At 40.0% G+C, this 13,547-nt stretch overlaps 1 protein-coding gene across 1 annotated transcript in view; it reads left to right on the top strand.

The window, feature by feature from the left end:
- DPYS (dihydropyrimidinase) overlaps positions 1–13,547 on the top strand; it is an 83,297-nt gene that overhangs the window by 18,662 nt on the left and 51,088 nt on the right. Inside the window, exons 3-4 of the mRNA XM_003256092.4 lie at positions 790–969; positions 3,857–4,046. Coding sequence (XP_003256140.2) covers positions 790–969; positions 3,857–4,046 — 370 coding nt within the window. The remainder of the gene's footprint in view (positions 1–789; positions 970–3,856; positions 4,047–13,547) is intronic.

Genomic DNA, 13,547 nt, shown 5'->3' with positions numbered 1-13,547 from the left:
ATGCCTGTAATCCCAGCTACTCAGGAGGCTGAGGCGGGAGAATCACTTGAATCTGGGAGGTGGAGGTTGCAGTGAACCAAGATCATGCCACTGCACTACAGCCTGGGCAACAGAGCAAGACTCTGTCTCAAAAAAAAAAAAAAAGAGCAATTATTGAGATAGCTTTGATATTAACTTGCCCCTGACCCCTGGCAACCCTGAAGGCCTCTGAACTTCCAACGGATCCAGAGTCGAGTCTCCAGCTCTCACCTCCTAGGAGCTGTCAGTGGGTGCCATGCCCGCCACAGCTGGCTCTACAGCTAAACCATGAGTTCGTGCTTTCTCGGGCATGCCTGGGTCCATCTGCATCTTCTACTTCCTCCTTCTAAGAACTCCACCCATGGCTTTCAGATTTGAACCCGAATCCTTACCTCACATTAATGTTCATTCCTGCTGGATCCATGATTTCTTCTGTTGCTGCCAACATGGCTTCAAGGTCATTTTTTAGAATAATTTCCTCGAATCGGGAGATAGATGCAGAGAATTTTATATCGAAGTACAGAAATAAAGCACTTTGGGAAAAGCTATTCACTTTTTCATGATTTAAAAGTGTGAGAGCAGCAGCAGTTTATCAGATGAAATGGGGTATAACCTGGGAGAAAGATCAAGGCCTTGAATGCATTTTTGTGGAACTAAACTATTGTCCTTATTTTACTTAGTTCTCTTCTGAATGTGACGTTTTAGAGAATGTTGAAATTAACATTTAAATTAGACTAACATATTGTTGTTATGGTTGCTGCTTCCTTTTAGGTTAAAGAAGAAATGAAAATCCTTGTGCAAGATAAAGGTGTTAACTCTTTCAAGATGTTTATGGCCTATAAAGATCTGTACATGGTGACAGACCTGGAGCTGTATGAAGCCTTCTCTCAGTGCAAGGAAATTGGAGCAATTGCCCAGGTCCATGCAGAAAATGGAGACTTAATTGCAGAGGTATGCATTTGCATTCCAAAGCCTCTACAGAAATGACAGCAGCCATAACTTAAGGTGAAGATGATTGGGCCTACATAGGTAAACTCATTTAATGCATTGGAAGATGAGAAATCCAGAAATGGATTTTCCGTGGCTCAGAAACGGATTTTCTGTGGCTCAGAAACTCCCAACTCCATTTACTTGAGTCCCTGCTCTCAGCTTTATACAGGTGGTATAAGTACTAGAATGAGGATTTTCCCTTTGCAAACCAGCTCTTAGATCTCAAACATGTGCCGTTATGAAAACACAAATACTTTTCTTTGTGTCCTCCAGCATAGTTTTGGCTTTGTTGTTGTTTTTCAGAAGCTCAGGCTGCTGGTTCAGAATACCAAAGCGTGGACAACATCAGTGTCATCTGATGACTTAAGCAGTGTATTAGGTAGTGGTTTAAAGCCCTGCTCTTTTCAGAAACTGGATATTAAAATGTGCTCTGGAGAAAACTAGATGGTATTTATTTCTCATGTTAGTCCCATTATTAACGCCTGAAGGGTACACCATCTGCAAGATTTAAAGAGCCGTCTCTTGCCCTTTATATTAGCTGACTTTTTTTTGATCTCCTGAGGCTCAGCTCCCATTAAAGTGAGTGAGATTGAGGCTCAGTGGCCACAAGGCAGAGAGGAATAATGAGAAGAGAGCGTGAGCTATAAAAACAAAACAAAACAAAAAACAGACCAGGGTTTAAATTGGACTCTTCTGCTTTATAGTTTCATGACACTAGGAAGTCTTTTTACCACTCTAAGTCTGGACTTCATGCTCTTTTTGTAAGGAAGAAATAACATTTTGAAGAAGAAAGATAACAGGTCCATATCATTTAGTGGGTTGGATTGGGGAGCAAGTGAAGAGCATTATTCCATAAGAAAAGTAAAACTGATTACATAGTATGACAGTGAGTCACTTCAACAAGGATCCACAGTATTTTTATTTCGTTTGAATCAATATTAACTCTTAAATATAGATATTGCTTTTCAAAGAATGTGATTAGAAATAACTTTGTATCTTTTTCACCTTTTTAACTTTTTTTATTTTTGTGGGGTACATAGTAGGTGTATATATTTATGAGGTACATGAGATATTTTGATACAAGCTTGCAATGCATAAGAATCACATCATGGAAAATTGGGTTTCCATTCCCTCAAGCAATTACCCTTTGTGTTACAAACAATCCAATTATATTATTTTAGTTATTTTAAATGGTGCAATTATTTTTTATTTATTATTATTATTATTATTCTTTTTTGAGATGGAGTCCCGCTCTGTTGTGTTGCCCAGGCTGGAGTCCAGTGGCACGATCTCGGCTCACTGCAAGCTCCGCCTCCCAGGTTCATGCCATTCTCCTGCCTCAGCCTCCCGAGTAGCTGGGACTACAGGTGCCCGCCTCCATGCCCGGCTGATTTTTTGTATTTTTAGTAGAGATGGGGTTTCACTGTGTTAGCCAGGATGGTCTTGATCTCTTGACCTCGTGATCCACCCACCTCAGCCTCCCAAAGTGCTGGGATTACAGGCGTGAGCCACCGCACCTGGCCAAAAGGTGCAATTGTTGACTATAGTGCCCCTATTGTGCTATCAAGTACTAGATATTCATTCATTCATTTTTTTTTTTTTTTTACACACAAACCATCCCCACCTTCCCCCCTCTCCCCACCGCCATCCCTCCCTACTAACCTTCCCAGCCTCTAGTAACCATCCTTCTATTCTGTATCTCCATGAGTTTAATTGTTTTAATTTTTAGACTCCACAAATAAGTGAGAACATGCAATGTTTGTCTTTCTGTGTCTGGCTTATTTCATTGAGCATAATGACCTCCAGTTCCATCCATGTTGTTGCAAATGACTGGATCTCATTCTTTTTTATGGCAGAATAGTACTCCCTTGTGTATATGTACCACATTTTCTTTGTCCATTCATCTGTTGATGGGCACTTAGGTTGCTTCCAGATCTTGGCTGTAGTGAACAGTGCAGCAACAAACATGGGAATGCAGGTATATCTCTTCGATATACTGATTTCCTTTCTTTTGCATATATGTCCAGCAGTGGGGTTGCTGGATCATATGGTAGCTCTGTTTTTAGTCTTTTGAAGAACTTCCAAACTATTCTCCATAGCAGTTTTATTAATTTACATTCCCACCAACAGCGTACATAGGTTCCCTTTTCTCCACATCCTTACCAGCAATTGTTATTGCCTGTCTTTTTAATATAAGCCATTTTAACTGGGGTGAGATGATATCTCAGTGTAGTTTTGATGTGCATTTCTCTGATGATCAGTGATGTTGAGCACCTTTTCATATGCCTGTTTGCCATTTGTATGTCTTCTTTGAAGAAATCTCTATTCAAATCTTTTGCCCATTTTTAAATCAGATTGTTAATTTTTTTTCCTGTAGAGTTGTTTTAGTTTTGTATATATTCTGGTTATTCATCCCTTGTCAGATGGGTAGTTTGCAAATACTTTTTCCCATTTTGTGGGTTGTTTCTTCACTTTGTTGACTGTTTCCTCTGCTATGCAGAAGCTTTTTAACTTGATGTCATCCCATTTGTCTATTTCTGCTTTGGTTGCCTGTGCTTGCTTTTTCCCCTTTTCAATAAAAAAAAAGTGATGCTAAAATATGCATATGGAAAATTAACTTATATGATTAGAATATCAAAATTATTTTTACCAAATATACATGTTATATATATGTGTGTTATATATAATTTACACAAATATGTTCATATACACACATGCACACACACACACACACTCCTATACCTAACAGATCAAAAGCCTGGCATTGCATTTAATTTATGATAAAATAATGATATCCGTCATTAGTAAACCTTCCTTGCACATATACACATTCCTCCTGTCTTTTTAGGGAGCAAAGAAGATGTTGGCTCTGGGGATAACAGGCCCTGAGGGCCACGAGCTGTGCCGCCCAGAGGCAGTGGAGGCAGAGGCCACGCTGAGAGCCATCACCATAGCCAGCGCTGTGAACTGTCCTCTCTACATTGTGCATGTGATGAGCAAGTCTGCAGCTAAGGTGATAGCGGATGCAAGGAGAGACGGTAATTCCCGAATGTAACCTCACTTAGAACTCAGTGTTAGCTGAAGAGGAAAGTCCATGTCTGTAGCCTCTGCTTCAGTTTAGGAGAAAGTGCACGTGGATTTCCACTTTTCTTCCTCCCTTTTTATTAGCCGCCTGGTTTCATTTACCCTTATCTGTGTCTGTTTTCCCCCACTTTTGTTCATCTTCATCCTTGCCTCTCTACCTTCAGGTTTCATTTGTTATTTCTTCTCCATCCTTGGGACCCCAGGACATTTCCTTTAGCCACATGCCCCCACACTCAATGCCACTAGCAGCCACTTTTAAATATGATAGCTAAATGCAAAGCTCTCTGGTTTTTGTTTGTTGTTTGTTTGTTTTGTGATGGAGTCTCGCTTTGTCACCCAGGCTGGAGTGCAATGGTGTGATCTCAGCTCACTGCAACCTCCATCTTCTGGGTTCAAGCGATTCTCCTGCCTCAGCCTCCTGAGTAGCTAGAATTACAGGTGAGCACCACCACACCCGGCTAAATTTTATATTTTTAGTAGAGACGGGGTTTCACCATGTTGGCCAGGCTAGTCTCAAACTCCTGACCTCTAATCATCCACCCGCCTCAGCCTTCCAAAGTGCTGGGATTACAGGTGTGAGCCACCATGCCTAGCCCTCTTTCGTTAATTTTGAAGAAGCTTCCCTATCTCTTAGGCAGCTCCACTACCCTTCCCACTACCTGAATCAGGGCAATGCAAGGCACCTAGTACATGCTCAATAAATTTCTTTTGAATTGAATTGATTCATCTGACAGCCACTTGGATGTGGGAGCAATTGAAGCAGTTATCCAAATGGTATTTTTATGATGGTTATTTTAAGATTTTAAAATCTAAGTTATTTTTACCCCAAACTGCCTAATTGCCTCAGTTCTCTGGTTCAGCCTAGTATGTAAATACTCATCTTAAAGGAAAGAGAAAATCTCCTATTTTTGATAAGCACTGGGCAAAGAAATGATTTCATTCTTTTGCCAATACTGGTAGAGAAAGGATGAAAAACAAGGTGCATTTTACTCAATGACTTTAGTCCCAATGGTAGTTTCTGCCATCTCAATTTTAGGAATACAGATAATCAGAGATAGTGTTATAATTCAACCTTGCTGTTTTTGTTTGCTTTTTATTAAAACAGGCTGTATTTTTATAAGATTCATTATAAAAATAATGGGTCTCACTCTGTTGCCCAGGCTGGAGTGCAGTGGTACAATCACGGCTCACTGCAGCCTCTAACTTCCAAGTGACCCTCCCATCTCAGCTTCCCAAGTAGCTGGGACCACAGGCATGCGCCACCATGCCCAGCTAATTTTTAAACTTTTTGTAGAGACAGGGTCTTGCCATGTTGCCCAGGTTAGTCTCGAACTCCTGGGCTCAAGCAATCCTCTCACCTTGGCCTCCTAAAATATTGGAATTACAAGCATGATCCACCGCATGGTTTTGGCATGTATATAATTGATACCAAAACAAATTTTGTCAAAATTCCTTCTTGTTGCATTAAGGTTCAGTAATGATTTTGTGCAAGCTGTGTGCACTTTTAAAATGTAATCCATCAATATCTTGCCTTAAAAGTAGGCTTATTTCACATAGGATTTGATAATATCTTACTAACCAACCATTTCTGATTGCTACTCTCTCATGTAAAAGAATTTCACTCCTTAAAAAAGAAAATATAAGTACTGCAATTTTAAAGTTATAGGTTTTTCCCACCAGATGGTGCTGTTGCCGGCTCTATGAGATGAGTCGGTCTAAAATTATTTCCTTTGTTAAGTCGTGTACTGGGTCCATAATGTCAGAATATTATTTAAGGAACAGTGAAATCAGCAGAAATTTTCACTTCTAACACACCTGCAAGCTCCAATTTTGACTGTTCTGTCAGGAAGCAGTTTCTTGATCTTGGGTATTTGTTTTGCATTGGGATAGAATTCCATCAGGAGCAAAGTAAGTCTAGGGAGGGTTTTAGAGTACAGATCATAGGCAGAAAACTAGTAAATACAGACATTTTAATTTTATTGTAAATTATTTTAAAATTCAATATTATTTCTTGAATCTGTAAAACATTTACATGGTCCAAGAGTCAAAATTATATATAAAAATGTTCAATGAAGTTTTACTTGCCTTCTCTAGCTCCTTCTTCCCATACAGTATAAGTAATGATTTTTATTAATTTTTTTCTGGCCTATCTTTACCATGTTTCTCTTTACCAAATAAGAATATAGTCCTTCTTTCCTACATAAAAGGTAGCATACTATACACCTTGTCTACACATTGCTTTTTTTTCCACTGGAAAATATGTTCTGAAGGTCAGCCCACATTAGATACATAGATTTTCCTCATTCTTTTTTGTAAGTGCAGGGTATGCTACTGTATTTATTCAACAAGTCCCCTATTGATGGACATCTGGGTTGTTTCCAATCTTTAGCTGTTTCAAGAGAAACCACAGTGATGGCCTTATGCATATGCCTTTCAATTTGTGAAAGACACATTAGTTCTGGAGTTCAGAAGCCTAAAATGGGTCTCACCGGGCTATAGTCAAGGTGTCTGCAGGGCTGCATCCCTTTCTGAGGTCCTAGGAAGCCCTTGCCTCACGAGCCCTTGCGAGGCCCCTCACATTACTTGGCTTGTGGCCCCTTCCTCCATCTTCAGCACCAGCCACAATGGGTTGAGACCTTCTCACATCACATTATTTTGACCTTTTCGCCTCTCTCTTTCACTTTAAGGGCCCCTTATATTAAGCCTACCTGATTAATTCAGGATAATCTCCCCATTTCAAGGGCCTTAATTTAATCATATCTATTAATCCCTTTGCCATGTAAAGTAACATATTCACAGGCTATGGGGATTAAGATGTGGACATCTGTTGGGCTCTATCTTTCTGCCCACCACAAATTGGGTATCTTGAGGGTAGATTTCTAGAAGTGGGATTGCCAGTTCAAATTGCATATGTAATTTTTGGGACATTGATCATATTTTCCCCAAGGAATTGTAAACATGAAATATTTAAAATACCACCCTAAACGCTGTAGTTGAGTCAGACTCACTGTGACAGTATAATACTTGTGAAAATACCCTCATGCGCAATTGTCAAAGAGGCAACATTGCTTCAGAATAAAATAGTTTGAAAGATTCCCTACACCATGCATGTGACCAAGGCATGGGATCAAGCAGGGGCCCAAAGAGGAAGGGTTGGACATAAACTGTGCCCAGCTGTTCACGTGGTGACTGCATCAGCAAACCAAAGGGCAGATCCCCGGGTAGTACAGTGGGACAAGAGCTGTTGGACCACACTGACCTTTTACAGAAGATGCTGTCTGTACTCATTTATTATCTAACATCATTTCTAAATGTAAAAGAGCAAGATAGATGTAAATAAGAAATCATTCGGTTTTACAAATTTATACTATGAAAATCTCCCATCTGTAAATACCGTTGCCAGCCCATTCTTTTTTTTTTTTGAGACAGAGCCTCACTCTGTCACCCAGGCTGGAGTGCAGTGGCGCGATCTTGGCTCACTGCAACCTCCATCTCCTGGATTCAAGCGCTTCTCCTGCCTCAGCCTCTCGAGTAGCTGGGATTACAGGCTCCCACTACTATGCCCAGCTAATTTTTTTGTATTTTTAGTAGAGACAGGGTTTCACCATGTTGGCCAGACTGGTCGAGGTGGCTCATGCCTGTAACCCCAGCACTTTGGGAGGCCGAGGCGGGTGGATCGCCTGACGTCAGGAGCCCATTCTATCTTCAAGGGCCTTGACTCTCACAGTGTGGTCCCTAGAATGTAGCCTCCACATTGCCTGGGAGCTCCTTAGACATGCAGAGCCTTGGGGCCCATCCAGATTCCCTGAATCAGAAAGTGTATTTATAACTAGAATCCCAGGTGATTCATATGCATATGAAAGCCTGAGAATCATGGCCCCAGGAGGCACAAAGGAGATCTAATTATTGATTGCTTCATTGTGGTAGCCTAGAAATATAATGCTATTAAATTTGATTTTATTGTTCAATTGCCAGCTGTATATCCAGAAGAACGGGATAGTAATAATAACAACTAACAGCTTGTTGAGTGCTTAATATGTGCCTGGCACATGGTAGTATTTTAATCTCTTTTATCTTATTTCAGGTTTTACTATATTCTTATCAATGTGTTTTAATACACATTGTCTTTTAAAAAATTGTCGTAATAATGCTTCATGCTCAATTTTACCACTCTTTTGTGACTGATGAAATTGAGGCTTGGGAAAGATTGGTGAATTAAGCCAAAGATCACTTTATTAGTAAATGCTAGACTTGGAATTCAAGTCCAAGTCTATGTGACCCCAAAGCCCAAACTTTTTCTGTCACTCTCCACTGTGTTAAAGGAGAAATTGATCTGAAGTTGGGAAACCTGGATATCAAGTTTGTATTTAATGGGTTTTGGGTTTATTTATTTATTTTTAGAGACAGGGTCTCTCTGTCACCCAGGCTGGAGTGCAGTAGCACTATCTTAGCTAACTGCTGCCTCAAGCTCCGGTGCTCAAATGATCCTCCCAACCTCACCATCCCAAGTAGCTGCGACTACTCGTGTATGCCACCACACCCAGCCAATTTTTAAAATTTTTTGTAGAAATGAGGTCTCCGCTTGTTATTCAAGCTGGTCTTGAACTCCTGACCTCAGGCGATCTTTCTGCCTCAGCTTCCCACGGCACTGGGATTACAGGAGTGAGCCACCACGCCTCACTGGCTTTGGTGTTTTAAAATTTGTAGTTGTAATTGGGTTTTGGGTTTTGGCATTACATTTACGTTTTTTATTTAAGACATTATCATCATTTTGCTATTTTTATCATTATTAAAAGATTAATTTTGGGGGGGGAAATGATGAAGTATTAAATGGAAAGTAAATATCTTCTATCTCCCTCAGCTCATTCTTTAGAGCCAGTGATTTTAAACTTATCTATCTTTAGTTTTTGGTGGTGACCTCTAAAATCCTAAACTATAAGTTTGTAGTGATTTGTAATTTTTGACAGCATCGCTTAACTCTCAACTATGAAAAACGAATAATTTAGTTCCTATAAACTTCTCACCTCCTGAGTTTTGTCAGTAATAAATGTCACTTCAAATGATATATTTAATTTTATGTGTTTTATTTTACATGTTTTAGCTATTCCTTTTTTTTTTTTTTTTTTTTTAGAGGCAGGATCTCACAGGAGCTGGAGTGCAGTGGCAAGAACACAGGTCACTGTAGCCTCAATTTCCTGGGCTCAAGCAATCTTCCTGCCTCAGCCTCCAGGGTGGTTGGGACTATAGGCATGCACCACTGTACACGGCTAATTTTTAAATTTCTTGTAGAGTCGGGGTTTCACCATATTGCCCAGGCTGGTCTCAGGCTAACTTCCCACAATGGCCTCCCACAGAGCTGGGATTACAGCTGTGAGCCACCACACCTGGCCTGACATCTCTTCTCTACAGGGTGAAGAAGAAACTTAGAGGCTCTAAGTGCTCTCTCTCTCTGCCTCCTCCAGATGTCTACCAGCTCTATTATTATCTTTACACAGACTATGTAACTCTAACTAGGTCTTCCATGCTTTGTCTATAGGTTAAGTCTAAAATTTAGAACTGTCACAGGGTAAAATTATGGAAATACTCTTCTCTGTAGAAACAATTAGTGAGAAGAGAACTTCAGAGAAATTTATAGCACTAACTTGGAGTGCAAGTTAATGTTATTCAAATTAACTCTCAGAGAAGCAATTTCCAAGTGTCAAGGTCAAGTGAGTTTTCTTCATTCCGATAGGACTCAAAAGCATGCCTTATTTTAGTTTGCTACATATTTAGACCATTATTGTCTTGTAAAGTTTCTCGTTTCTCCTGACATTTTTCCAATTAGCTCTTTTTAAAATAGGTTGAGAAAAGAAATATATGCCTTCTTTACCATATCATGAAGAGTTCTAGCCTCTTCATCATACTTTCTATTGAATGGAATCAGCTCTGCTTGCAGAGATTCTTTGTGGGAGGAGAATCTGCTGACTTTCCCTTTCATTTTTGATAGCTGCTTGCTAAGCCTGCAGTAGAGATGTCATTCTGGGATAATGAGGTTGGATATACTGATTCCTGGTTTCCATATCTCCCCTTTTCTTGAATTACTTTGAAGATTTTCAGGTAATTTTTAAGGAAAAGTGTGTAAAAGGTAAATTTTCTGATTCCTTGTCTTCAGGCTTATTGGGTGATTTGAATGGGCGTGGAATTCTTGGTTCAGAAATATATCCTTCTGAATTATGAAGGCACAGTTTCCTTCTCTGCTGGCATCCAATGTTACTGAGGAACAGAAAAACCCTATACAATTTCTTGTCTTCTTATCACAAACTTTTCATTATCTGTAAGATTTTTATAATTTCTCTTCATTTTAGATATCCAGAAATTTCATTGAGACTATTACTGGAAAGGAGTTCCAATCCAGACCCCAATAGAGGGTTCTTGGATCTTGCTCAAGAAATAGTTTAGTATGAGTCCATAAAGCACAGTGAAAGCAAGTTTATTAGAAAAGTAAAGAAACAAAAGCATGGCTACTCCATAGACAGAGCAGCCCCAGGGGCTGCTGATTGGGTATTTCTATGGTTAATTTTTGAATATCTGCTAAGTAAGGGGTGGATTATTCATGAGTTTTTCAGGAAAGGGGCAGGGAATTCCTGGAACTGAGAGTTCCTCATTTTTTTAGGCCATATTGTGTAACTTCCAGACGTTGTCATGGCATTTGTAAACTGTCATGGCATTGGTGGGAGAGTCTTTTAGCTAATACATTATAGCTAATACATTATAATTAGTATATAATGAGCAGTGAGGATGACCAGAGGTCACTCTCGTTGTCATTTTGGTTTTGGTGGGTTTTGGCCAGCTTCTTTACCACATCCTGTTTCTGCAGCCCAGGAGGTTTCAGCCTCATTTTACCCAGCCCCTCTTCAAGATGGAGTTTCTCTGGTTGGAACACCTCTGACAAGGCTATATTTAGTAGTAGGTCTTTTAAAAATTCACCTTCATGTTCAGAGGGCTTTATCAATCTGACGACTGAGCTTTGATTCTGAAAATGTTTCTTCTGTATTTTCCTCCATATTCATGTCCTCTGTTTTCCTGGGACTCCATCATAATCCTGCATGTCTTTTAACTAAAAAAAATTTGAATTTTTTCTATACATTTTAGGAAATATTTTTGTTTACTTTTCCCTGCCCTTCTAATAAACTTGTGTCTTGGTAATCACACCTTTATTTCCAAGAAAACGTTCTTGTTCTCTAAGCGCTCTTTTTTTCCATGGTTCTTTATTCTTTTTAAGGTTTTTCTTTCAATAGATGTATTACTTTCTTTTTTAAAAAAAATTTGGTACTTTGTTTGTTTATTTATTTATTTTTATATAAAGACATAGTCTTACTATGTTGCCCAGGCTGGTTTTGAACTCCTGGGCTCAAGTGATCCTTCTGCCTCAGCTTCCCAAAGTGTTGGGATTATAGGCATGAACCATTGGGCCCATCTTATCTTCTTAATCTAAGAATACTGATGAAGATTTTTTTTTTAATTCTCTTTTGTTTCCTGAGTTACTCTATTTCGTTCCTAGTTCAATTTTTCAGGGTTTTGTTCTGTTTTGTTTTAGATGGAGTCTCACTCTGTTGCCCAGGCTGGCACGATCTCAGCTCACTGCAACCTCCTCCTCCCAGGTTCAAGTGATTCTCCTGCCTCAGCCTCCCAAGTAGCTGGGATTACGGGTGCCTGCTACCATGCCCAGCTAATTTTTGTATCTTTAGTAGAGACAGGGTTTCGCCATGTTGGCCAGGCTGGTCTTTAACTCCAGACCTCAGGTGATCTGCCCACCTCTGCCTCCCACAGTGCTGGGATTACAGGCATGAGCCACTGAGCCTGGCCAATTTTTCAGTTTTTAAAACTCCTGGTCTTCCTTTTTGTGTGTGCGTGTGCTGTTTGTGTTTTCTTCAAAAGTCTGGTGATCCTTGGCTGTCCGTATGTTGACAGGACAGTTCAGTTGGTCAGTGTGGGAACGGGCATGGATTTCCTCTTCCACCAAGCATGTCTGTTTCCTGAACTTGCTGTGTGAATGCACATGGGGCATAGTCACTGGACAGCTTCAGTTTAAGGTGCAGGGACCTCAATCTAGCATCAACACCACCTAAGAAGCTTCATTTCCCAGCAGAGGTGAGGGTGAGTGTTCACAGACCCAGACCTCCTCCTCCCCTCCCCTTCACTGCCCTTTCTGCCCCAGGAGGAAAGCTCTTCATGACTGCCTCTACTCCTTCAGGTCAGGCTGTCACTCCCCCTAACTTTTCTTTATGAATTATTGCCATCCCATCTGCTTTCCACATTCCCAAAATCTACCAAAACCCTGGTCAGCCATGATCCTTCTTTCAACCCCAGTGCAGCTCTGGATTCTTTCTCTTTTGTCTGTCTTCACCAGGATTTTTTTGTGAACTGGGAAAGAAGAGGTGGGGAATGTTCAGTGCATCCAAAGCCTGAGGTTTCTTTTTGCTCAGGCTTGATATTTTCTTTTAGCATTCTGCAATAAAAAGTGAAAAGCAGGTTACAGAAGGAAGAAAACTTTCAAGTCCAAGCCATCGAAAGTGGTGTCACCTTTGACAGTTTGCAAAGAATGCCCATTTCTTGCTTAAGTATTTTTTCATCCAAGTTGAGTAACTATTAGGCTGGTGCAAAAGTAATTGCGGTTTTTGCCGTTACTTTCAATGGGAAAAACCACAGTTACGTTTGCACCAACCTAATAGAACTAGATTAGTTCTCATCCACACTTCTTGTGAGAAGACACTTTTGCAGAGATGAGGCAAGGGAATCAGGCGTTTCTCCCTAAAGCGTTATCGTTTTCTTCCAGAAGCAGAGTTTGTCTCCCTTGATCCACAGCCCAAGTGTGAAGTTGGACAAACAAGTTGTCATCGTGTTTCATGTGGACAGTCCAGTCTGCCAGCCCCTGACTTCTATCACCCACTCCAGTCTAGTTTTTGTCTGAAGAATATATATGTCAATGTGTGTCATTGGCTTTAGTGACCCTTTTAAAATTTTGGTCTGAGTAGCTATACATGTTCTTTTTCTGCCACAGTATTGGCATATGGGATCATTAATGGCTTTTTAGGAAATACATTGTTCACTTCACCTTCGTACTTCCCAGTAGAGCCTGTAGGCTCATGAATTCACTACGTTTCTGTGATTTGTTTAGAATGGTGGCAATTTCTCAAAGCAATTTAACTTGATGCCCTAATTGCTATGTATCTGGTGTTATTTGTTTCCCATTTATGACTGAAATTGTCAATGCACTGCTTTGCTGTTGTTTTGGTTTACAGTTAAACTTGTTTTAGCTTGTCTTAATAAAGTTTACCTCTATTTTAAATCCATGTTCCTCTCTTTAGGGTAAAAATATGATGCTCATTTGAACTTAAAAAATATTTTCCTTATATTTTTCATAAACAACAAAGTTCTTGGATGCCAAGCGCATGCTAGGTACTGTGCTCTGGGCA

The sequence above is a fragment of the Nomascus leucogenys genome, chromosome 16 (genome assembly GCF_006542625.1).
Source record: "Nomascus leucogenys isolate Asia chromosome 16, Asia_NLE_v1, whole genome shotgun sequence".
Taxonomy (NCBI): Eukaryota; Metazoa; Chordata; class Mammalia; order Primates; family Hylobatidae; genus Nomascus; species Nomascus leucogenys.
The sequence above is the reverse complement of the archived record's forward strand: the minus strand, read 5'-3'. Positions and strand labels throughout refer to the sequence as shown.